General features: G+C 48.3%; 1 protein-coding gene across 1 annotated transcript in view; it reads left to right on the top strand.

The window, feature by feature from the left end:
- Nucleotides 1-766: 766 nt before the first annotated feature.
- ARFGAP3 (ADP ribosylation factor GTPase activating protein 3) overlaps nucleotides 767-23,279 on the top strand; it is a 54,735-nt gene continuing 32,222 nt past the window's right edge. Inside the window, exons 1-6 of the mRNA XM_027070565.2 lie at nucleotides 767-945; nucleotides 7,193-7,311; nucleotides 13,922-13,994; nucleotides 14,995-15,126; nucleotides 17,029-17,112; nucleotides 22,052-22,139. Coding sequence (XP_026926366.1) covers nucleotides 877-945; nucleotides 7,193-7,311; nucleotides 13,922-13,994; nucleotides 14,995-15,126; nucleotides 17,029-17,112; nucleotides 22,052-22,139 — 565 coding nt within the window. The 5' untranslated portion in view covers nucleotides 767-876. The remainder of the gene's footprint in view (nucleotides 946-7,192; nucleotides 7,312-13,921; nucleotides 13,995-14,994; nucleotides 15,127-17,028; nucleotides 17,113-22,051; nucleotides 22,140-23,279) is intronic.

Genomic DNA, 23,279 nt, shown 5'->3' with positions numbered 1-23,279 from the left:
GCAGAGCCGGATCCCGGGCTCGATCCCATGAACCGTGACATCGTGACCTGAGCCGAACCCAGATGCTTAACTGACCGAGCCACCCAGGCGCCCCTCCTTGAGTTCAAACCCTCTGTAACGTCAGCCAAAGGGTGGGCTGCAGCCCGGGGCGCTGGGGAAAGTCGCGCTGCTTTTCTGGTTTATTCACCAGTTGGGGCTGAGCCTCAAGAGAACGGCCCTCTCTCGCTGACCCGATACCCAAACAGATCCTCTAAGAAAATCAATTTTCGGGCGATGAAAGCTTCCCCACCCCAGGGGTCGGCTTCACCTTAATGAAAAAAAAGATTTTTTTTTAAAGGAAGGAAGGTGACAAGCGACAAGCGTCGGGAGGTGGAGGGTCGGCCCTTTGCCATCACGTCTCCTCCTCTGCCACCTGGAGGGACTGGTCCTGCGCCCTCACGAGGACGAGGTGAGAAGACCTCGGCCAAGCACGCAGTCGACCGTCGGTCGACGTGGCGATCCACCAGCCCGAGTGGCGGCGGGTCCCAAGCGCCAGCGCGCGGGAACCAAACCCATCCGCGCCCAGCTTCGCCTCGCTCGGCCCCGAGCAGACGGCGGCCGGAAGAAGGCGCCCGAGACTCCTGCGCACGCGCGGACAGCGCCGGGGCGGGGCCCGAGCGGGCGGAGCCAGCGGCGCTGCGGAGCGAGGCCGCGAGAAGAGAGCGGCGCGTGAGCTCCGGTTGTGGGCGGGACGGGGGCGGGGCCTGGGGGCGGGGCCTAGCCGTCACGCTCAGCCCCGCCCCCCTCGGCCACCGTCTATCTCCCGGAGGCGGCAACCGCTCCTGCTTGGTCCTTCCCGGTTGGCCGGGCCGGCGGCGCCTCGCTTCTGTGGTGACCATGGGGGACCCCAGCAAGCAAGACATCCTGACCATCTTCAAGCGCCTCCGCTCGGTGCCCACCAATAAGGTAACGGCTGCCGGGCGTGTTGAGGCTTGCTGGCCATCGGCGCCGAACCCCGCGGGCGGCCCCTGCTGCGGCAGTGGCCGCGGCCGCGGGAGGAGGGGCCGGCCCGGCCTGTGACACGTCGCACTTGCGGCGGCGCCTGGGCCTCGCTTGAGTCCGGGCCGCGCGCCGCCCCCAGCCTCAGCAAGGGAGAGGGGGAGGGGGCGCACACCGGGGCCCCGGGCGGGGCGGGCACTTGGGGGTCCCGGGGGCCGGGGTGGGGGGGCACAGACCTTGTGGTTCCTGACACCGAGCGGGGGAGCACACACGGGGGGCAGGGTGGCGGAGTGGACCCCGTGAGTTCTGGAGAGAGCTGCTGGCGAGTTCGGGGCCCCGAGAGAGGGCTGGGGGGCATACACAGGGGCTCCTGTGAGCGGGGCGGACACCGCAGGCCACCTGTGACCCAGCTGGGACGCATGCACCGGCTCGGAAACTCCAGCTGGCAGCGCTGGGCGCGTGGGGAAGCTCGTGCGACCCCACTCCCCACCCCGCACCCCCCACCCCCAGCCCCGCACACTGGAGCTGACCGCTGAAGTTCCTGGGGTGCCTGTTGGAGCCTGCTTGGTTGCCCGTGGGTTTTGATGGCAGCCTCAGTTTCCCTGTCCGCTAAAGCGGCCAAGTGGTGTGTGTTCAATGGCCTCTTTTCTCTTGCTAAGAAGGCCCACCATACACCCCCTTCTCTTTCTTCCCTTTGGGTCTCTCCAAAATCTTCGGAGAGTTTGGAGATTGGGGTTTTCCTTTTTTTTTTTTTTTTTGGTCTCAGAGGTGGTTTTCTCCTCTGACTTTTACAACTTTTCGCAACCGGCTGGAGATGTTGTGATGACACATCGCGCTCACGTGACACACTCCCCTGAGGATCACAGGTCAGCGTGGAACCTGGACAGTGCAAAGGGCTGTCGGGGCGTCAGCGTGGACTCTCCCCTCCCCTCACCGTGGCAGCAGTTTGTCGGGCTCCCCACTGTCACCTCCAAAGTGAACAGCTGTTAACGATCATGGTCGTGAGCTGGGGCGTCCCGGCGTGGAAAGATCCCGAGTTTCGCAAAATTAAGACGTCTTTGTCCTAAGCCTTGGAAGGGAGCCTGTATTTTTACAGACTAGGAAGATGAGAAAGGAAACGGCTTATTGGAGGGATTGTCTGATGAATGTAGGGAAGTCGGAGGAGGAGACAGGCTCCGGGAATTCTCGAGTGCCCATTTCTTGGCCGTTTTCTTGATTTTCAAATTTAGATTCATCTGTTATTACAAAGAGTGGTTGCCCTAGAGCTAGACAAGGTTAGGGTCTGCGCCTGGCAGTGTAGAAGTTACACTTTTTGTCTGCTCTATCTCCGAAACAGTGTGTCTTCTCTTTGAATTCATCGAAGGGAAGGTGCCTTCTTTTTTTTTTTTTTTTTAATTTTTTTTTTTTAACATTTATTTATTTTTGAGACAGAGAGAGACAGAGCATGAACAGGGGAGGGTCCAAGACAGAGGGAGACACAGAATTTGAAACAGGCTCCCGGCTCTGGGCTGTCAGCACAGAGCCCGACGCAGGGCTTGAACTCACGGACCGTGAGATCATGACCTGAGCCCAAGTCGGACACTTAACCGACTGAGCCACCCAGGCGCCCCGAAGGTGCCTTCTTTTAAGGAAGAGCTCATCGTCTTTAGGACCCTTTGAGGGATATGTGTGGGCTTATTGGTAACTATGTCACCTTGGGCAGGTTCCTTGGCCACGTTGTACGTCATTTTCCTCAGCGGAAAATGGAGACACGAGCAGGCTCTAACCCAGAGGGTTATTGCAAAGGATTAAATGAGAAAACCCAAGAAAAGCAGTTGGAACAGTACCTCCATGTGCCGGTCCCCACTAGTGTCAGCTAGTTGATTGTTACTGTTATTGTCACAAACCCACACACCCGTGGAAAATGTTATGTCCCGTAACAGGATTAATAAAAGCGTGGAGCAAAAATATTTTCTGGTAATGTTCCGCAGCATTGTGCTACCTTTCTTGATGAAGAATTTTTCACTTGATCTTTAGGAAGAAACCATTAGATAAGCAAAGATGAAAACTCGTTTTAGTGATGTGGAAGAGTTGGGGAACAGTAAGCATTTAAAAAAAAATTTTTTTTAATGTTTATTTTTGAGAGAGAGAGACAGAGCGTGAGCGGGGGAGGGGCAGAGAGAGAGGGAGACACAGAATCTGAAACAGGCTCCGGGCTCTGAGCTGTCAGCACAGAGCCCGACGCAGGGCTCGAACTCACGAATCGCGAGATCATGACCTGAGCTGAAGTCAGACGCTTCACCGACTGAGCCGCCCAGGTGCCCTAACCGTAAGCATTTTTAAGAAGGGGCTATAATGGAGAGAGCTGTAAGATATACAGACGGAAGAGGTACTTCAAAAGAAACCACGTGGTTTACTTTAAGAATACGTTATCCGATGTCTCCTGCTCGTGTGCGACGAATATTTACCGTGGATCAAGGTTTTAACTCAGAAGGGTCTGTTTTCTAGTTTGAGAAGTCCTTCCCGGTCTCTCTGTGTTTTACTGCTCGAGTTTTACTGCTCGATTGCTTGAGTTGTTCCGCCAACAAGTGTCCGCTGGGCGGCTGCGGTCCACAGAGCGGTGGGGCACACTGAGGGATCCAGAGACAGGCTCCTGCCCTCAGGAAGCTTCCAGTCTGGCGGGTGGAAGACAGATAAAGTACAGCCTGGCCTGTGAGAGGGCAGTGTGGTGAGGGGTGAAGAGTGAGCCCTGGGGCAGACCGCTGGGGGTGTAGAGTCCCCAAGATCCCGCTTCTCAGCTGTGATACTTCACTTCGTAATTCCTTAGTTTTCTCTAAAATGGGGGTGAAAACCCACACCAAGTGCTTCGCGGAGAATACGAAATGTGCAAAATGAAAATGCAGGGCCCTTGTTTAAAAAACGTTGGAAGTTTCAGGGCCCCTGGGTGGCTCAGTCGGTTGAGCGTCCGGCTCGATTTTGGCTCAGGTCATGATCCCAGGGTTGTGGGATCGAGCCCCTGTGTCGGGGTCTATGCTGAGCGTGGAGCCTGCTTAAGATTCTCCCTTTCTTTCTTCCTCCGCCCTCTTGCCTGCTCGTGCGCGCGCGCACTCTCTCTCTAAAATAAAAATTAAAAAATTAAAAGTGTTGAGAATTTCAAGATGGGACAGCAGAGCATTAAGCAGCCGTGGGGCCCTGGGCAGCCATATAGGTCACACGTGTGCCCAGAAGCTGGCCTCGATGGGGATAATAATAATGCCTTCTCGTAGGGTTGTTATGATGGTCCAGTTGGCCAATAGCAATGCCTGATGTGGAATAAACACAGCGTTAGCTGTTACTTCTCTAGTAGTTACTCTCGTCAGTAGGCAAAGCCAACTGTTAGAGGTAGTTGCTTTCCATCACCATGAGAAGTGATATTCTGCTTAGAAAACCGTATCTCAGGGCGCCTGGGTGGCTCAGTCAGTTGAGCGTCCAACTCTTGATTTCCACTCAGCTCATGATGTCACAGTTGGGGTTCGTGAGATCGAGCCCCGAGTTGGGCTCTGTGCTGACAGCGAGGGACCTGCTTGAGATTCTCTCTTCCTCCCTCTCTGCCCTTCCCCCACTCGTTCTTTCTTTCTCTCTCTCTCCTGAAATAAATAAGTAAACTAAAAAAAAAAGAAAAAAAAAGAAAGGAAAAGAAAAAGAAAACCATATCTCAGTTTTGCTGTGGGACTGCATATCACAACCAAGTGCAATCCCGCTCTCAAAGCCGCCTCCCGCTCCAGCATGTGTGAGAGCCAGACTTGCATCGCTAACTGCCTGCTGGTCTCACACCCCGCAGTACCTGATCTCAACCGCCCCTACACACTGTCCAACAACCTGTGTTTGCATTCAGTAGGTGCCTACTTGGTGCCAGGCTCCGTGCTCAGCTCGGGTGCACAAGATAGGACCCCTCACGGAGCTATGTTCTGGCAGTTTCTCATCTTAGCTGCTGGTCACGAGGGTGCTGAGACCAGCCTGTTAGAAGCCAGTCTGCACTCTCCCCAGCCACGCGACAAGCCCACATCGGGAAGATTCTCAGTCTTGCCCGTTCTGGGCCGTGCACCATCTCCCTTGTCACCTTCCTCGCGGGGCGTCTCCTCTGCAGGCTGTTGCCGCTTATTGTGCCTTAAGATTCTGTTCTTGAGAGTCCAGTTGCCTCTTGGGCGCTGTCTAGAAAACTTTTTCTCTCTTGTCCTTGCTTACTAAGATTCCGCCTATAACTAACTGTCTTGCCTGCTGACTGTGGGTGCATGTGCGGGCTCCGCGCGAGCAGACTCTTCCTGAACCCCCTTCGGATGTCTGCTTCCCGTGTTTCTGGTCCTTATTTGGTAGTAAGTGCACAACTATTGGTTGAGTCAGTGGGGGACTACGGGTGGCCTCTTGCAGAGGGACAGCGCCATTGGCAGAATTGGTCACACTGTTTGGGGTCCCACGGAAGGGGATTCCTTACTCGACTGGCTGTCACCATGGGGCATCTTAATTTCTGTGTCCTACCCTCCCCCTGCGCAGTGAGCTCCAGAAAGGCCAGCAGGTGGCCTGGCAGGGGACAGGGACCCAGCAGGTGTTTGTGGAATCCGTTCCCAAATACCTTAGTGCCTACCATGGTATCTGGCATACAGCAGGTAGTCAGTAAACACTGGAGCGGACCGGCACCTTCCACGTCAGTTGTCACTCTAACCCCATACTTCGTGTGAGCCTGTCGTGCTGAGGGCCTTTGGAAAATCTGCTCGTGTTCTCACTCTCGCGTTGCCCTCAGAAGGCCAGAAGCCAGATCTTTCTTGATGACTGTAGTTGGGACAAACTTCCCATAGGCGTCTCTGTCTATCAAGTGTATTTAAAACCTGGGACTCTTATTCTGGAAGAAAAAAAAAATGTTCTCTTATTAGTGGAGTTTTTGCCATTCTGTGGTTCTTTTTTTAATTTTTTAAAAATGTTTTTATTTTTATTTTTGAGACAGAGAGAGACAGCATGAGCAGGGGAGGGGCAGAGAGAGAGGGAGACACAGAATCCGAAGCAGGCTCCAGGCTCTGAGCCGTCAGCACAGGGCCGGACGCGGGGCTCGAACTTATGAGCTGTGAGATCACGACCTGAGCCGAAGTCGGACGCTCAACCGACTGAACCACCCAGGCGCCCCGTGCCCTTCTGTTGTTCTGACTTTAATTAATTATAAATATTAAATTCCGTGACAAACTCTGGATATTTTAAAGTCGTTTGTATGCTCCTGTTGCCAGACGCTCTCAGATGAAGACTGTTTGACCTCAGTCAGTGTTGAGGGAGGAGGGCCCTGGCTCTCTCATAAGGGTGCCGTCAGGCCGTCTGCTGGGGCTGCCGTCTCTCCAGGCTGGGGTTCCCCACTCTCAAGCTCGGTCCTGAGGTGCTCCGCCGGCCCCTGCTCCTCACCGGCTCGTTGCACTTGGGGCGTCCGTCCCTCACCACTTTGAGCCTCTCCCCTGGGCCGCTCAAGTGTCCCCCAGACCTGCCAGCTAGCCTCCCCCAGAGCCAGTGCTCCAGGGGAGAGAGGTGGCAAGAGACAGAAAGGAAGCCACGGCGTCTTTTATTATCTAATCTTGGAAACTTCTGCCTTCTTACTGGTCACAGGTCACCCCGCGCAAGTGAGGGTGGCTCCCGTCCCCTCCGCCTCAGCTGGCTGGGGGCCGGTGGAGAGCCACTGGCTGGAAGGCCATGAGGCCACAAGGCCTTGAGTGTTCCCACCAGGGGGACGTCCCTGGTTAGTGTTCATTCGTGTGACTGGTAGGGAGCCCTGCTGGTGCCTAATTAATACATAATTATCTGTAACGTAATAATAAAGAAATTGAAAGTTCAGGGTTTTTTAAAAAAATTTTTTTAGTTGACTTATTTATTGTGAGAGAGACAGTGATAGGGTGAGTCAGGGAGTGGCAGAGAGAGGGGGAGAGAGAGAATCCCAAGCAGGTTCCCCGCAGAGCCTGACGCGAGGCTCGAACTCCCGAAACTGTGAGATTGAGACCTGAGCCAAAACCAAGAGTTGGACGCTTCACCAACTGAGCCTCCCAGGCGCCCCAAATGTTGAGGTTTTTTTTAAAAAAAAAAAACCAGGTGAGATATTTTGTACTAACCCGTTTCAAATTGTGAACGTTAAGCAGCTTTCAAGCTAGATCATGTATCGCAGCCTGTGAGATGGCTCATTTAGCTGGTAGGGATGAATTAATAACTGAGTTTTGAAATTGTCTTCCAGGTGTGTTTTGACTGTGGGGCCAAGAACCCCAGCTGGGCGAGTATAACCTACGGGGTGTTCCTTTGCATCGACTGCTCAGGGTCACACAGGTCACTCGGGGTCCACTTGAGCTTTATCAGGTGAGTGAGTCTGTTTTCGTCATGGGTGGGAGCGGCTCTTTTCCCCTTTTCTGCTTTACGTTTGCTTTGCCGTCAGGTAGAATGAGAGGCCGACGAGGAGTCGCGGGGATCGAAATCTTTATAGTTAGGTAACCTGGAAGATGACTTATTTCCCGTTCGCTGACTGTTCCGTAGAGCTCTGTGTCAGAGATCTGAGGCTGTGGTGCTGCAGACAGAGTCAGGAGGGAGGATCTGAGACCCTCTTCCCTTCCCTTTATCACCTTCTAATAACCAGCAGATCAGCGACAGCAGGGGGTTGGGGTGCTACGGGCCTGGAGGAGAGCTGATACAAAGGGCGAGAAGCGGGGCGCCCGGGTGGCTCAGTCGGTTGCGCGTCCGACTTCGGCTCAGGTCATGATCTCCTGGCTGTGAGTTCAAGCCCCGCGTCGAGCTCTGTGCTGACGGCTCGGAGCCTGGAGCCTGCTTCGGATTCTGTGTCTCCCTCTCTCTCTGACCCTCCCCCCATTCATGCTCTGTCTCTCTCTCTCTCTCTCAAAAATAAATAAAGATTGAAAAAGGCGAGAAGGCTCGTTATAGCACAGGCCTACAGCTCTGGCTCCCAGGGCCGCTGACGTCACGAAGCCTGAGTGAATGATTGTGTTGGGAGTTTGAGTGGCAATTTCATGTGCTTGTAAAAAGAAAGTCTTTTTTTTTTTTTTAATCTGCAGACGTGGGCTGCCATTGGCTCCCTCTGGGGAGTACATATCTTCTACTCTGGACAGTCTGGTTGCAGCCTAGATGGGGCTTTTGCGTGTGGCCCCCTTGGACACAGCCCCACAGTCCGGTGGGAGGCTGAAGTGCCCTTGTGTGAAATAAAATAATCTGAAATAATAAAAGGATCCCCAGGCAGGCTCAGCACTTGGAACTGAGCGAGGCTTGCTCGTCAGCAACCCCCCCCTCCATTCCTTATGACTTAAGGAACATCGATATAATACTATTACTATGAAGAACATTGGTTCCTATGAGATAAATCGATTATTATTTGTAATGAGACATTTTCTATGATGGCACAAAAACTACATAGTAAAAATAATATAATTTTCTTTTAAAAATATATTCACTTAAAAAAAAAAACAACAACATTCCTGATGTACTTTCGTGAGTTCTTTTTTCCGGAAATCAGTTTGTAGAGGCTGATGGGCTAAATATTTATAGCCACGTAACTCCGTAGGCAATTACTTAGAAAAGGGAGTTCTTTTGTGTTCTTCCTGGTTTCAGAGTATCTATCCATTTCTTGTCTTTTTGTCTTAGATGCTGCTCCCAGAATATTTTGAATACACTGTCCTGTTCTTGTCCTTTTCTTTAAATGTTGAGGGATTTACTTGCCCGGGCAGGTTTCTTTTTGGGGTACTTCCCTCCTCTCCACCTCCCCCCCACCCCCCCACCCCCCGGATTGGTTGTTACCGGTTACCATAAGGTGAGCTGCTCTGCCCAGAGCTCATGAAGTCTGGACTCCATTGGTCTTCCTTTCTGTCTTCACTGTGTTCTGTCCCTCTTCCTCTGTGCCAAGTCCCGCCCTTGTAATCTGGCCCTCCCTTTGCCTCTCCAGCAAAGCACACCTCCAGTATAAACCATTCCAGGCAATCAGGCGGTCTTCTGATGTGTTCCCTGGTGAGGGGAGGACTGACCCAGATCATAATGAGGCTAGACAGCAGGGTCTGTCTGGGCTGCTGTAGGTTTAATGACTAGCCTTTTAAAAGTCAGATAAATAGAACTATGAATCGCAGTGTTTATAAATGATTCAGAAACAACTGTCCAAAAGTCCTATACAACCGGAGGGCAGCAGTCTAGGATTTGGGCAAGATGAAGTCAAGGAAGGTGAGAGTACTCAGCAGGGTTTTTGTTTTTAAGAGGCGGAGGTTTGCTCATTAAAATTTTTTCTTGGTGGGAAGAAATCACAAACACTAGGTCATTGGGGAAAAAAAAAAAATCCAAGCAGTCCCAAAGTTCATAAAGTAAGTGAAAAGTCCTTCCTCTAGAATCCCTTGCCCCTCTACACCCTCTTCCCCTGCCAGACGCACGCACCGCCCCACCCCCCCCAACAGTCCCACCTCCCAGTCACGAACAGATGAACAATTTGGCATGGGTGGAATGTTTATTTAAATGGAGGTTTTTTTTGTTTTTTTTTTTTTTAAGTAGAATTTCAAGTCAACAATTTTACGAAGGAAAAAAACCTATGAACTTTTGCCAACCAAAAAGGGAAAGGCGGGTTAGGCGTCCACGGAAATGGCCAGCTGCCTTGGAGCTGACTGCAGAGGATGTAACTGTATTGGCCCCTGCCCACCACCTCCCGGGGCTTGAACTCCGGGCCTCAGCTCCTGGGGCATCTGCGCCTCCCCGTGCTCCTCTCCCTCCAGCTCTGTTTCCTCTCAGGTTCACTGTTAAGTATTTCATGAGCTTATGAAAGGTGAATGGAATCCAGTAGGAGGGTAGGGACAGGCTTCGGTACAGCATGAATAAGAAGATAGACTGTAGGGGCCTGGGTGGCTCAGTTGGTTAAGCATCCTACTTCGACTCAGGTCACAATCTCACGGGTTGTGGGTTCGAGCCCCACGGAGTCTGTGTCTCCCTCTCTCTCTGCCCGTCCGCCGCTCACACTCTGTTTCTCTCTCCTTCAAAAGTAAATAAACACTAAAAAAGTAAAATTAAAAAAAAAAAGAAACAAAAAGATAGACTGCAAAGTGCCCCATAGGACATGAAAACAGCACTGCCTCTACTTCCGGTTGGAAAGTCAGTCCAAGTTGACCACGAGCTGGTAACATTTGCAATGAATTTCGAAGTTTTGGTGAGATTTTGATCATGGAAACAAGGCAGGGGAAAGGAGGTCAGCATTCAGGCTTTGAGAAAAGATATGGGGCGCCTGGGTGGCTCAGTCGGTTGAGCTACTGACTCTTGATATTGGCTCAGGTCATGATCTCAAGGATGTGAGATCGAACCCAGCACCCCTGCTTGGATTCTCTCCCCGCCCCCGGCCCGCGCCCACACCCCCCCCCCCCCCGGCTTACGCATGCGCACATGCTCTCTCTCCCTCTAAATAAATAAATAAATAAATATTTTGAAAAAGTATAGAGGCTGGAAAAAGTGAACTGTTTAGTAACTACTTTTTTTTTTTTTTTTAACATTTATTCATTTTTGAGACAGAGAGAGACAGAGCATGAACGGGGGAAGGTCAGAGAGAGAGGGAGACACAGAATCTGAAACAGGCTCCAGGCTCTGAGCTGTCAGCACAGAGCCTGACGCGGGGCTCGAACTCACAGACCGCGAGATCATGACCTGAGCTGAAGTCGGACGCCCAACTGACTGAGCCACCAGGCGCCCCAAGTAACTACTTTTTTAAAAAATGTATTTATTGTGAGAGAGAGAGCGCAGGAGGACTAGAGAGAGGGAGAGAGAGAATCCCAAGCAGGTTCCTTGTTGTCAGCACAGAGCCCGATGCAGGGCTTGAACTCACGAACCTGGAGATCATGACCTGAGCTGAAACCAAGAGTCGCATGTTTAACTGACTGAGCCACCCGGGGGACCCCTAGTAGCTCATTTGTCTAGGCAGAGGAAAATGAAGAGACATAGGATTTCAAGGGGAAGATTTGGGGGACATTGTGGAGGGTCTTGACTGCCAGGCCAAGAGCCTGTACTTAACTGCTGAGACCTTGAGGGGCGAACGCAGGAAGGCCGACCTGGGCCCCGGGCGCAGAAGGTGCCCACAGACATTGGCCAGGCGGTGCTGGGCAGGCGTGAGGAGAGAGGGCACTGTGCCTGGCTGCTGGGGGCTGAAGCCCAGCACCACCCCGACTGTTTCTGGGTGTGCTGCTTCCCTCTCGGTGTCTCTGTTTCCTTCCCTTGAATGTGGGGATGAGAAGCCGGGGAGTCACCGTAGAGGCTTTGGGAGAAGAAAGCGGATGAACCCACATAAAGCCTGGCACATGGTGAGTCCCCAGCAGATGCCGCCAGCGATCAGGTCTGAGTCGTGTGTGTGCCCGCCCAGCGGGTGCCAGAGGAGAAACGTTTGTGATGTTCGGGTAGGAAGGCAACGCCTTGCGTGGTGGCCTTCAATCGAGCAGCCAAGCCAGTTAGCAACAGGCGGCTCCTGAAGCTGTTCCCGGGCTTGTCTGTGAGCCAAAGTCTAGATTAACGGTGCTAGGTGAATGAAATTCCATTTAAAATGTTTGATTACGTGATAGCTTTGTCATGTTTATTTGGTGAGATTCCTTCTGATTTCTAAAATCTATTTAAATGTGCTGCTTACTGACTCTGGCAGCCACTAGGGAAGCTCATTCGTGCAGTTTTGGGAAGGTTATACTGGACTCATGTAAGGATTACAGAGGTTGTGGGAAACGTCTTTTCTCATTGACTTGGCTGTTAACAGGAGCCACTTTGTTAAAGTGTCACTGATTCTTCCATTTTTCTTACTGCCTCTGCTTTACTTTTTTCTTAGCGCTGTCACAGACTGTCAATTACCTTTCGTGTCTCTCAATCTACATTGGAGGGAAGAAATCACCTACAGTGAAGTCACCTCCTCGTGTAAGAATGGGCACTCGTGAGCAATTAAGTTTCCTCTAAAGGTTGACTAGTTTCAGGCTCCACAACCCAGTTCAGGAACAATTCGTTTTAATCTTTTTTTCTAAGGAATATATAGAGTAATATTTGGAGAGAGAGAGAGAGAGAGCGAGCAAGCACGAGCTGGAGAGGGGCCGAGAAAGAGGGAGACAGAGGATCTGAAGCAGGCTCTATGCTGTCAGCACAGAGCCCAGTTGGGACTCAAACTCATGAACCGAACCGTGAGATCACGACCTGAGCTGAAGTTGGACCCTTAAATGGCGGAACCGCCCCTATTTTTTGTTTTTTTTGTTTTTTTAAGATAGTTTAAGACCAAAAGTTGAGGCTGATTAGCAAATCCAAGTACTTGCAGCCTCAGTTTTAGGACCTAATTAAGTCAGCCCAAATTCAGGTACCTGTTATGTGCCTGTTGTAGGAGTGTGGCAGAAAAACGTGGGACATTCCTGTCCTCTGGAGCTCGCTGCTTCTGACCTGACACAGCGTGACAGGGTTAACATGATCATGGTGATGGCGATGGTGAGAATTTTAGCCATACGCGAGCCAGGCACTTTCCAGATATTAGCTTGTTTGATTTCTGCAAGAGTGAGATAGATAATACTATAATTATCACTGCTTTGCACATGAGGAAAGCCGGCACAGAGAAGCTAAGTAACTTCTCCGAGGTCATCCAGCTAGCCATGGCAGAGTTGAGCTTTGTTCTGTCTCAGTCTGTCTCCAGAGGCTGTGCTGTTACCTGCCATATCCTCTGACAGCGTGGGATGGGGGTGGTACCTGACTCCGTCTGATGCAGAGTCGTGAACATGTGGCTAAGATCCATCAGAAAAAGGATTTCAGAACAAGGTATATCATTTAGTCACACTGCCTGGTCATCAAATTCTAAAAGATTTTATTTTTGTCTTTGGGAAACCTGCTGCTTATAAAGGGTAGATTAAATTTTGTTTTTTATGTATTGACACGGAGTGGATTTGTTACAGGTGCAAGTAATGATAGGTATTAGTGTTGTTATTTTAGGGTAGCTATTGGCTTCAACATAACATTCTAACGTTTACAAAGGCTAATAAGCAATACAAATAGGCATAGAAATTGGCAAACGGGAGGGCAGTGTAAAAGGAAAAGAGGCGTCTTTTCTTTTTTACCTTCCTATTTTGTACAGGTACTCTACCTACGCCCATTCAGAAATGTCCACGTTCCTTTACAGTTAGTGGGGGACAAGCTGTTGCATATGGGACAGCCTTGCTTTTTGCTCTTACCTACGGATTTAATGTAAAGGCTTCTAACATTGTTGGAATATCACACCTTGCTTTACAGTGATCGCTCGGCGAATTGTTATTGTTGGGAAGTACGGTTATTGCCTTTACCTTGCCTGGATTTGGTCTCAGGTTGCAGAGAAGTAGAGCATGAGGTATGGTAGGGGAGAAGGCCCTTCCAGCTTTCACGTCAGGAGCACTAAATCCTGAGTTTTCTCCCCTCCCTGATGGCGGTGGTGTTGGTTAGGTCCCTTCTGCCTGCTGATGAGACTGTGAGCGTCCCCGAGGCTCCTGTTAGAGGTCGGACTGGACAAATGCGTAGCTGATCTGAAAAATCAGAAGAGCACATCTGTTTTGAGCAGAGAGACGTTACCGATTTTTAGATCATAAGCCACTGAGAATGGGAGGCGAGGAGTCACAGTTGTTCCAACGGCCCAGGAAGCTCGTCTTGTCCCTGAGCCCCAGATGAGGCGCTGTCTGGAGCAGCGGAAGTGCTCCTGGCCTGGGGCGGCCCACCTGTGGTCACGCGTGGAGGGGAGCGTGTGGCTGGGCCATCGGAAACATGGCTGCCAGGAAGGATGAGAGGGGCCGGGAGCTGTTTGCATCACTGTCACAGGCTCTGCAGGCCCAGCACATCCCCTGTCACTGTTAACACAGACCTAGAAGTCTTCAGGATGCTGAAAATCAAGGGAACTCTTGCTTCCAAAACTTTGGTGGCTCCGTTCTGGGGGAAGAACGTGTTAACATTTGAGAACATTCTCCCCATTTAGATCTACTGAGCTGGACTCGAACTGGTCTTGGTTTCAGCTGCGATGCATGCAAGTTGGAGGAAATGCTCACGCAGTAAGTTCATCGCAGACCCGCTGTCTCCCTTCTCGCTATCAGCGGGGAGGGAAGTTGGGTATTTGCATGTATGACTTTGGGAGGCCCTATTGAGTAGCTAAGACAAGACGACGGGCCTGGGAGTGGATGGCCCTGGTAACTTGTCTATCCCCAAATCTTTTAAATACCTCGTAAGCACAAAGCTCTGGGCTGGGTGCTGAGATACAGTGCCGAACAAGACAAAGGAGATCCCCTTTCTTAGTAACTTCTGCGTAAAACATAACTTCTCAAGTGTCCAATTAACTTATAGTTTTAAAAGAGCAGGTCTCTTTACCCTCCCTTACAAACCTAAATAAAGAGCCTCAAATATGTTAAACTTCATTTACAAACCCGGTATATCTGATTAATCCAGTTGGGTCAATACAAGGATTGGTCACACAGGTTTCTAGAATGCCTGCTTTCATTGAGATATGAATTCCGACCCTTATGAGGTGGTTGGAAACAGTTTCCTCTAACTGTTGAAACATTTATCTTATCTCATGCTTATGCTGTGGTTTCTGTTCACGAAGAAACAGGACTAGACAAGGTGATGGTTGGCGTGGCCCCTGTTAACCAATTTGTCAGAAATTCCAAGTTAGAGGAATTCAAATTGAAATGAATTTCTCATGAGCTAAAAGTAGTCCAGAGTGGAAAGCGTCCCCCCAAATAACAGAATAATTCAGAATGACCAAAGTGGGTTGATGGAGAAATGAAGGGTCACAGCTTTGTCATTTTGTACCGTGAGCCTCATGCCCGGTTACACAAAAATACCAATGTTCAATGTGTGGAAAGCATTCCCTTTTACAAGGAGGAGTTGACTTTAAATTAGGTAGTACGAATTCTTTTTGTAAATTATGTGGTTTAATTACTTTTGTTTTCACTAGTATTTCCCAAAAACTCCTTCATAACATGAAGTAATGTTTTCAGTCACAGGTGAGATTTAATGCCGCATTGCTATTAATTCATGCATTTTCCTCTGTAGTCTTCCTTTTTCCATCAACACGGCTGTGCCACCAATGACACCAATGCCAAGTACAACAGTCGCGCTGCTCAGCTCTATCGGGAGAGAATCAAGTCGCTGGCCTCCCAGGCAACGCGGAAGCATGGCACTGATGTAAGTCACGGGTGGGTTGGAGCGCCTCCGGCAGATGAACACTCGTTTCAGTACAAAAAGTGGTTTTGGGGGCTCCTAGGCGGCTCAGTCATTTGAGCGTCCGACTTCGGCTCAGGTCATGATCTGACAGTTCGTGGGTTCGGGTCTCGTGTCGGCTCTGTGCTGATGGCTCGGAGCCTGGAGCCTGCTTCCGATTCTGAGTCTTCCTCTCTCTGCCCCTCCCCCGCTTGCACTCTGTCTCTGTCTGTCTCTCAAAAGTGAATAAAAATGTAAAAAAGAGAATTTAGGGGCACCTGGGTGGCTCAGTTGGTTAAGTGTCCGACTTCAGCTCTGGTCATGATCTCGTGGTTCATGGCTTCAAGCCCCATATTGGGCTCTGAGTTGACATCTCAGGGCCTGGAGCCTGCTTCAGATTCTGTGTCTCTCTCTCTCTCTCTGTGCCCCTCCCCCACTCGTACTCTGTCTCTCTCATAAATAAATAAAAGCAGTAAAAAAAAAAAAAAATTTTTTTTTAAAGTGGTGTTACCTATCCCAAACAGTAAAACCTTCTAGCTGGATTCTCTTGCAAGGAAACCATGTGTAGTCGATTCTTGAGGTTCATGGAAGTGATGCACTGAATGAGTAAATGCAGAAACATCACTCCTAGGAGAGATAGAGGGCTAGGTTCCTGTGAGTGGTCACAACATTCCCATCAGCTGATCAGTACATAACCTTATTTTACATGTGATACTATTTAAGGACACCTTATCGAATATATTATTAAATTTTTAAATTAAAAAAAATTAAGTTTATTTATTCTGAGAGAGAAAGGGAGTAGGAGGGGCAGAGAGAGAGAGAGAGAGAGAGAGAGAGAGAGAGAGAGAGAGAAAATCCCAAGCAAGCTCCGCACTGTCAGCACAGAGCTCGATGCAGGGCTCAAACCCACGAACCTTGAGATCATGACCCGAGCCGAAATCAAGAGTAGGATGCTTAAGCAGGCTGAGCCAGCCAGGCTGAATATATTATTAATATGCAATTAAACATATAATAATTAATAGTATATTGATATATATATCTCTATATAATATATATATCTATAGATATATTTATAGATATCTACATATTTAGATATATCTATAGATATATATATAATATTTAATATATCATTAATATATAATTATTGACTCATTAACATTGAACTCACTGTCCACAGCACTGTAACTCATGCCCAGGGGTGGGGGGTGGGGCTTACCTCATTCTGTGTTTTCTCTATAAGGCACATCACAGCCTTCCTGTGCTTGGGAACACAAGGTAGGACTTCGGCACTGGGCTTGGGGGCCATTTTAACCAATGAAATCACCAACAAAGCACAGCGATGTGAAAGATGTGTCGCTAAATCGACCACAAAAAAGGACACTTACTTACAGTTTGAGCTGAAACAAGGAGACAGAGCGTCACCTTGTTCAGCCTCAGCTGGGAACGTGCACCTCGGGGTGACCTACATTCTTTACTGATCCACACATGTCTATGAAGGACCGCAGAAGTGTCTTAAGTCCTGACTTGGGGGTTACAGATAAATTGTGGCAGGTAGGTGAATTTGCAAACATGGAATCCACTAAAAATGAGGATTGATGATACTCTAGATACAATATGCACTTGGATATTAAGCCCTCCGTCTTTCCTTTTCAGAAACGGCTTGTGAACCTGGTCTTGACATCCTCAAGGCTTGGAAGCAAAAGTTACTGGGTTGATACATAACCGAAATGTGCTCAGGGGCCCCGTGTAGGCCTGTTAACTGATTGTATAATAGCGGAAAGTACCAATCATTAGCAAACAGATCTCTAGAAAGGGAGTGAGAGTATTAAAGAAAAACTTTTAAAGCCGGGTGAAGGACTCAGCACACACTTTATGTTTTTGCTCTAGCTGTGGCTTGATAGCTGTGTGGTTCCGCCTTTGTCCTCTCCACCAAAAGAGGAAGACTTCTTTGCCTCTCATGCTTCTCCTGAGGTATGTACTCTGCTTTATATAATTTTAAAGTATGCTTACTCTTACGGTTATAAAGGGCATATATTGAAATGTTTCACTTAGGATCCAAGCTAAGCCGCTGTGATAAACCCGAAATAAGTCACTTTACACAAGATAGAAATGAATCTCCATCAGCAGTTCGGAAGTCGCCTGTCCAGGACTGACCGAGGGATTTATTTTGCTCTTCTCCACGTACTGGCTTCTATCTCACAGTCCAAAGTGTCTGCCCCAGCTCATGACCTTTCGCAGCAATGGGAAGGGGGCAAGCATCTAGGGAAGCGTGTGCCCCCTCCTTTTACTAAAACAATCTGGAGGCAGTGCACATCACTTCCATTCATATCCTAGTGGCCAGAATTTGGTTACAGGCCCATGCCCAGGCTCCAGGGAGGCCGAGCTGTTATTACTGGTGGTCTGCCATGATTCAGGTCACAGCTATGGAACTGACCAAGAACGAAGACAGGTTTTTTTTTTTTAACCAAATTTTAATAGGGGTTTGAACCTCATTGTCCTTGTTTAGTCGTGCCCATAGAGCATACCGTATCTCAAGGCTGTTGTAAGAATGAAGTCAGTACAGATGCAAGGAGTTAGGAGCTGGCACAGGGTGAACAGTCAGTAAATGCTATCAGAATAATGATCTTTGTCGTCGTGGTCCGACAGGAGCCAAGAACAATCCCCAGATCTCTCAGGTCAGGGAACGTGAGGCCTCCAAAGCCTAAAATATTTATGGAGTGGTCCTGTGAGGAAACGTAGGTGGACCCCTGGCTCAGAGCCTCAGATGTCTGTTCACTGCCCTGCCTCTTCCCAGCCCCACTGGGGAGGGAGCATTGTTTGCTTAACCCGTTCTGTAACCAACTTCCAAGTAAAAATGTGGAAAGGTGTATAAATTGCTAAGCCTTGATTTTTTTGTTGTTGTTATTATGATGTGCACATACACGTTCATTGACATAGTTAACAGTTACCAGAAACAATTCTCAAAAAAGAAGAGAACAGGGGCGTCTGGGTGGCTCGGTCGGTTAAGCGTCCGACTTCGGCTCAGGTCATGATCTCACGGTCCGTGAGTTCGAGCCCCGCGTCGGGCTCTGTGCTGACAGCTCAGAGCCTGGAGCCTGTTTCAGATTCTGTGTCTCCCTCTCTCTCTGCCCTTCCCCTGTTCATGCTCTGTCTCTCTCTGTCTCAAAAATGAATAAATGTTAAAAAAAAAAAATTAAAAAAAAAAGAAGAGAACAGAAAACAAAAGAAAAGATAAGGTGTTCTGTCATGATCTGTGCCTCTTGTTTAATATAGAACGAGATCTAGAACGTCCAGGACTAGTAGCCAAGAAGTGTTAGGAATAGAGGTGACAGGCTGGAAGGAGGAGACAACAGTTTGGTGCCTAGTGTGGGAATTCGTGTGGAATTAGCATTAACGTGAACTCACGTTTGTTTCAGCGTGTCTCTGTACGCACACTCACGCGCGCACACACACAGTGGAGCACGATGACAGGTAGTGGATACACATGGGTCAGCAGAGACAGACACACGTGTATTACCCGCCTCTGTCCACCAAGAGGCCCAGCGACAGGGACGCTCCGGTACACAAGCACACCCAGCACCCACATCTTGGTTTCTAATTGCCAGGAGGACCCGGGGCTACCTTCAGAGAAATGGCCGATTCTAGGGCCCGGGCCACTGGGGAGCCTGGAGTGCCCTGGAGTGTCAGAAAGTAAGCAGGTGCTGGGCGGAGCGGGTGGCAGATAGGGGAGGGCATGTCTAAAAGACTCAGGAACCAACCGGAAAGAGGCCCCAGTGGTCAAAACTGGAATCATTCAAGCAACAAAATAAATAACGACAGTTTGGATTATAATCCAAAGAATGAAACAAATATCCACGAGTCCCCACTAATAATGATGAGATGATTGGATAAATAAGTGGAGAGAAGGGATGATTTTTCTTAGAGAAAAATTCAGTCATATCTGTAGATAGTCTGCCCCTCCACAGATGGAGCTTCACCCCCTCTCCCCTTGAGTGCAGGCCAGACTTGGTGACTTGTTCCCAAAACTAGGGAATGGGAAGGGGAAAACAGTGACTTCATCAGAGAAAAGCCTGGCAGTCACCACCTTAACCAAGGGATCAGGGTCCGCATCGCCCACGTTCAGGGAAGCTGACGTGTGGCAGTGAGAAGGGTACTGCAGCCCTGTGCCATTCTTCCCCCAAACTGAGGCTAAGCACGAGAAAACATCGGACACACCCGAACTGAGGGATATTCTACAAACTAGCCGATCACTACCCTTCAGAAGCTCGAAGGTCGTGGAAAACCAGGAAAGACTGAGCAGCTGTGACAAACCGGAGGAGACTCAGGAGACACGACCGATGCAGCATGGGAGCCTGGAACGGATCCTGGAACAGAAAAGAGACGGGGGTAGGAAAGTGGTGAAATCTGAATAAAGTCTGGAGTTTAGCTAATAACGATAGCTAAATCATTGATCCCTCCGTGATAATTCTTAGTTTTGGCAGACGTGCCGTGGGTACTTTATCATCAGAGGAAGGTGGGTGAAGCATATATGGAAACTCTACTATCTTTGCAGCATTTTTGCAAGTCTGAAGTTATCACAAAATAAAAATATGGTGGAGGAAAAATAAGGAATTGGAGCCTTAAAACAGAGACTTAAGAATATACGTGTTTTCGACACCATTTTTCAAGGAACTGAAACAAAAAAGTCCCAAAATCTGTGTGGAACCACAAAAGACCTTGAATAGCCAACGTAATCTTGACAAAGAAAACCAGAGCTGGAGGCATCACAATCTCAGATTTCGAGATATACCAGAAAGCTGTAGTAATCAAAACAGTATGGTATCGGTGCAAAAATAGACACACAGTTCGATGGAAAGAATAGAGAGGCCAGAAGTAACCCCACACTTACATGGTCAGTTAATCTACAGCAAAAGAGGTAAGACTCTACAATGAGGAAAAAGTCTCTTCAACAAACGGTGATGGGAAGACTGGACAGCGACATGCAAAAGAGTGAAACTGGACCACCTTCTTACACCCTACACAGAAAGAAACAACTCAAAATAGATTAAAGACCTAAATGCAAGACCTGAAACCATTAAATTCCTAAAAGAAAACATAGGCAGTAATTTCTGTGACATCAGCCACGGAAACCTTTTTCTAGCTATGCCTCCTCAGGCAAGGGGAACAGAAGCAAAGTCAAACTCTTGGGACAACACCAAAATAAAAAGCTTTTGCGTCGCGAAGGAAACCATCAAGAAAAGGACAAGGCAACCTACCGAATGGGAGAACATATTTGCAAATGATATGTCTGATAACGGGTTAATGTCCAAAATACGTAAAGAACTTGTACAACTCAACACTGAAAACAGTAAATAATCTGATTACAAAATGGGCACAGGAGGGGTGCCTGGGTGGCTCAGTCGGTTGAGTGTCCGGCTTCGGCTCAGGTCATGATCTTGCGGTCTGTGAGTTTGAGCTCTGCATTGAGCTCTGGGCTGACAGCTCAGAGCCTGGAACCTGCTTCAGATTCTGTGTCTCCCTCTCTCTGTCCCTCCCCCACTCATGCTCTGTCTCTCTCTATCTCAAAAACAAATAAATATTAAAAAAAAAAAAACGTAACTACCACAAATAACGAGAAGGGACCATTAAGATGCTGCTTTCAGGGGCGCCTGGGTGGCTCAGTCGGTTGAACGTCCGACTTCGGCTCAGGTCATGATCTTGCCGTTTGTGAGTTCGAGCCCCAAGTCGGGCTCTGTGCTGACAGCTTGGAGCCTGGAGCCTGCTTCGGATTCTGTGTCTCCCTCCCTCTCTGCCCCTTCCCTGCTCATGCTCTCTCTCTCTCTCTCTCTCTGTCAAAAATAAACATTAAAAAAAAATTTTTTTTTAATGGGTAGAGGGCCTGAATAAGCATTTTCCCAAAGAAGACATCCAGATGGCAAACACACAGGAAAAGATGCTCCACATGACTCATCATCAGGGAAACACAAATCAAAACCACAGTGAGCGATCACCTTACACCTGTCAGAATGGCTAAAATCAAAATCACAAGAAATAGTAAGTGTTGGACAGGATGTGAGGAGAAAAGAACCCTCATGTACCATGGGTAGGAACGCAAATTGGTGCAGCCACTGTGGAAAACAGAATGGAAGTTCATGAAAAAATTTAAAATAGAATTACCACATGATCCAGTAATGCCACTGCTGGCTATTTACCCAAGAAAATGAAAACACTAATTCAAAAAGATCTATATCCCTGTTTATTGCAGTATTATTTACAGTAGCCAAACTCTGGAAGCAGCCCAAATGTCCACCATAGACGAATAGATAAAGAAGATCTCTCTCTCTCTCTCTCTCTCTCTCTCTCTCTCTCTCTCTCTCTCACACACACACACACACACACACACACACACACACACAGGAATATTACTCAGCCACGAAAAAGAAGGAGCTCTTGCCATTTGCAACAACATGGATGGACCTAAAGGCTATAATGCTAAGTGAAATAAATCAGACAGAGAAAGACAAATCCGATGTAATTTCACTCACGTGGAATTTAAGAAACCAACCAAAGAGACACATAAAACAATAGACTCTTAAATACAGAGAACAGACTGGTGGTTGCCAGAAGGAAGCATGGGTGGGGGGGGTGGGGAAGGGTTGAAATAGGTAAAGAGGGACAAAGAGCACACTTATCTTGATGAACCCTGAGTAATGTATGGAGTTGTTGAATCTTTATATTGTATACCTGAAACTAATGTGATACTGTACGTTAGTTATACTTCAATTAAAAAAAAGAAAAAAGAATAGACATGTCTTAATATTATCTTTCCTTGCCGCTAACCCAGGTACCTGGAAGGTGACCATTCCATTATTAGCTTTGATTTTTTTTTTTTTTTCTTGCTTTGCTGACTGGTGAATTTTCTCACCTTCAGGTGAGTGGCACAGGCTGGACATCAGCACAGCCAGAAGCATCTTCTTCGTCACCAAGGAATGTGGAGACCACTCCAGCTAATAATGAAGGTAATCTTCAGAATTGTCGTGTGATGTTATCCTTTGGTTCAATGGCTATGAAACTATTAGAAAATAAGGTCCTGTGGGGCACCCGGCTGGCTTAGTTGGTGGAGCACGTGACTTTTGATCTCAGGGTTGTGAGTTTGAGCCCCACGTTGGTGTAGACGTTAGTTAAAAATAAAATCATTTTTGGGGCGCCTGGGTGGCTCAGTCGGCTGAGCGTCCGACTTCAGCTCAGGTCACGATCTCGCGGTCCGTGAGTTCGAGCCCTGCGTCGGGCTCTGGGCTGACAGCTCAGAGCCTGGAGCCTGTTTCCGATGCTGTGTCTCCCTCTCTCTCTGCCCCTCCCCCGTTCATGTTCTGTCTCTCTCTGTCTCAAAAATAAATAAAAACGTTAAAAAATAAATAAATAAATAAATAAATAAATAAATAAATAAATAAATCATTTTTTATCTTTTTTAAAAAAATTTTTTTTTAAATGTTTATTTTTGAGAGAGACACAGAATGTGAGCGGGTTAGGGGCAGAGAGAGGGGGAGACACAGAATCCGAAGCAGGCTCCAGGCTCCGAGCTGTCGGCACGGAGCCTGACACGGGGCTCGAACCCGTGAGCCGTGCGATCATGACCCGAGCCGAAGTCAGTCGCTCTACTTACTGAACCACCCAGGTGCCCCTAAAAATAAAATCTTTTTTAAAAAAAAAGGAAAGAGAAAATAAGATCCTTGTATTTCATGAAGGAAAGATGCCCATGGTACATTATATAGTGGGGGGAAAAGATATTACCAAACAGGAAATATGATCTCATTTTTGTAAAACACTGAAGCAAAAACATATACACACAGAAAACATTCTGGAAGGTACATATCAAATTGTTAACCAGAGAATAAAATTACCGAATGAATTACTTTTACTTTCAACTTGATATAGTTTTGATGTGACTGAACTTTTGTAATGTGTCTCTGTTACTTCTACGGTCAGAAAACAAGATTTCCATTTTAAAACCGATTCTATGAATAGTTGATATCTAATGATTTACCTTTGGTGACTTTATTATAGGATTGCATTTATTGTACCTGTACTTATGTCCGTTGCTCGCATTTAAAAACATCACTTATGTGATAGGTATAACAAGGATCAAGATGTCAACTTTT

Source organism: Acinonyx jubatus, chromosome B4 (assembly GCF_027475565.1).
Source record: "Acinonyx jubatus isolate Ajub_Pintada_27869175 chromosome B4, VMU_Ajub_asm_v1.0, whole genome shotgun sequence".
In the NCBI taxonomy this organism is placed as follows: Eukaryota; Metazoa; Chordata; class Mammalia; order Carnivora; family Felidae; genus Acinonyx; species Acinonyx jubatus.
Note: the sequence above shows the minus strand (reverse complement) of the source record. Positions and strands in the feature narration are given on the sequence as shown.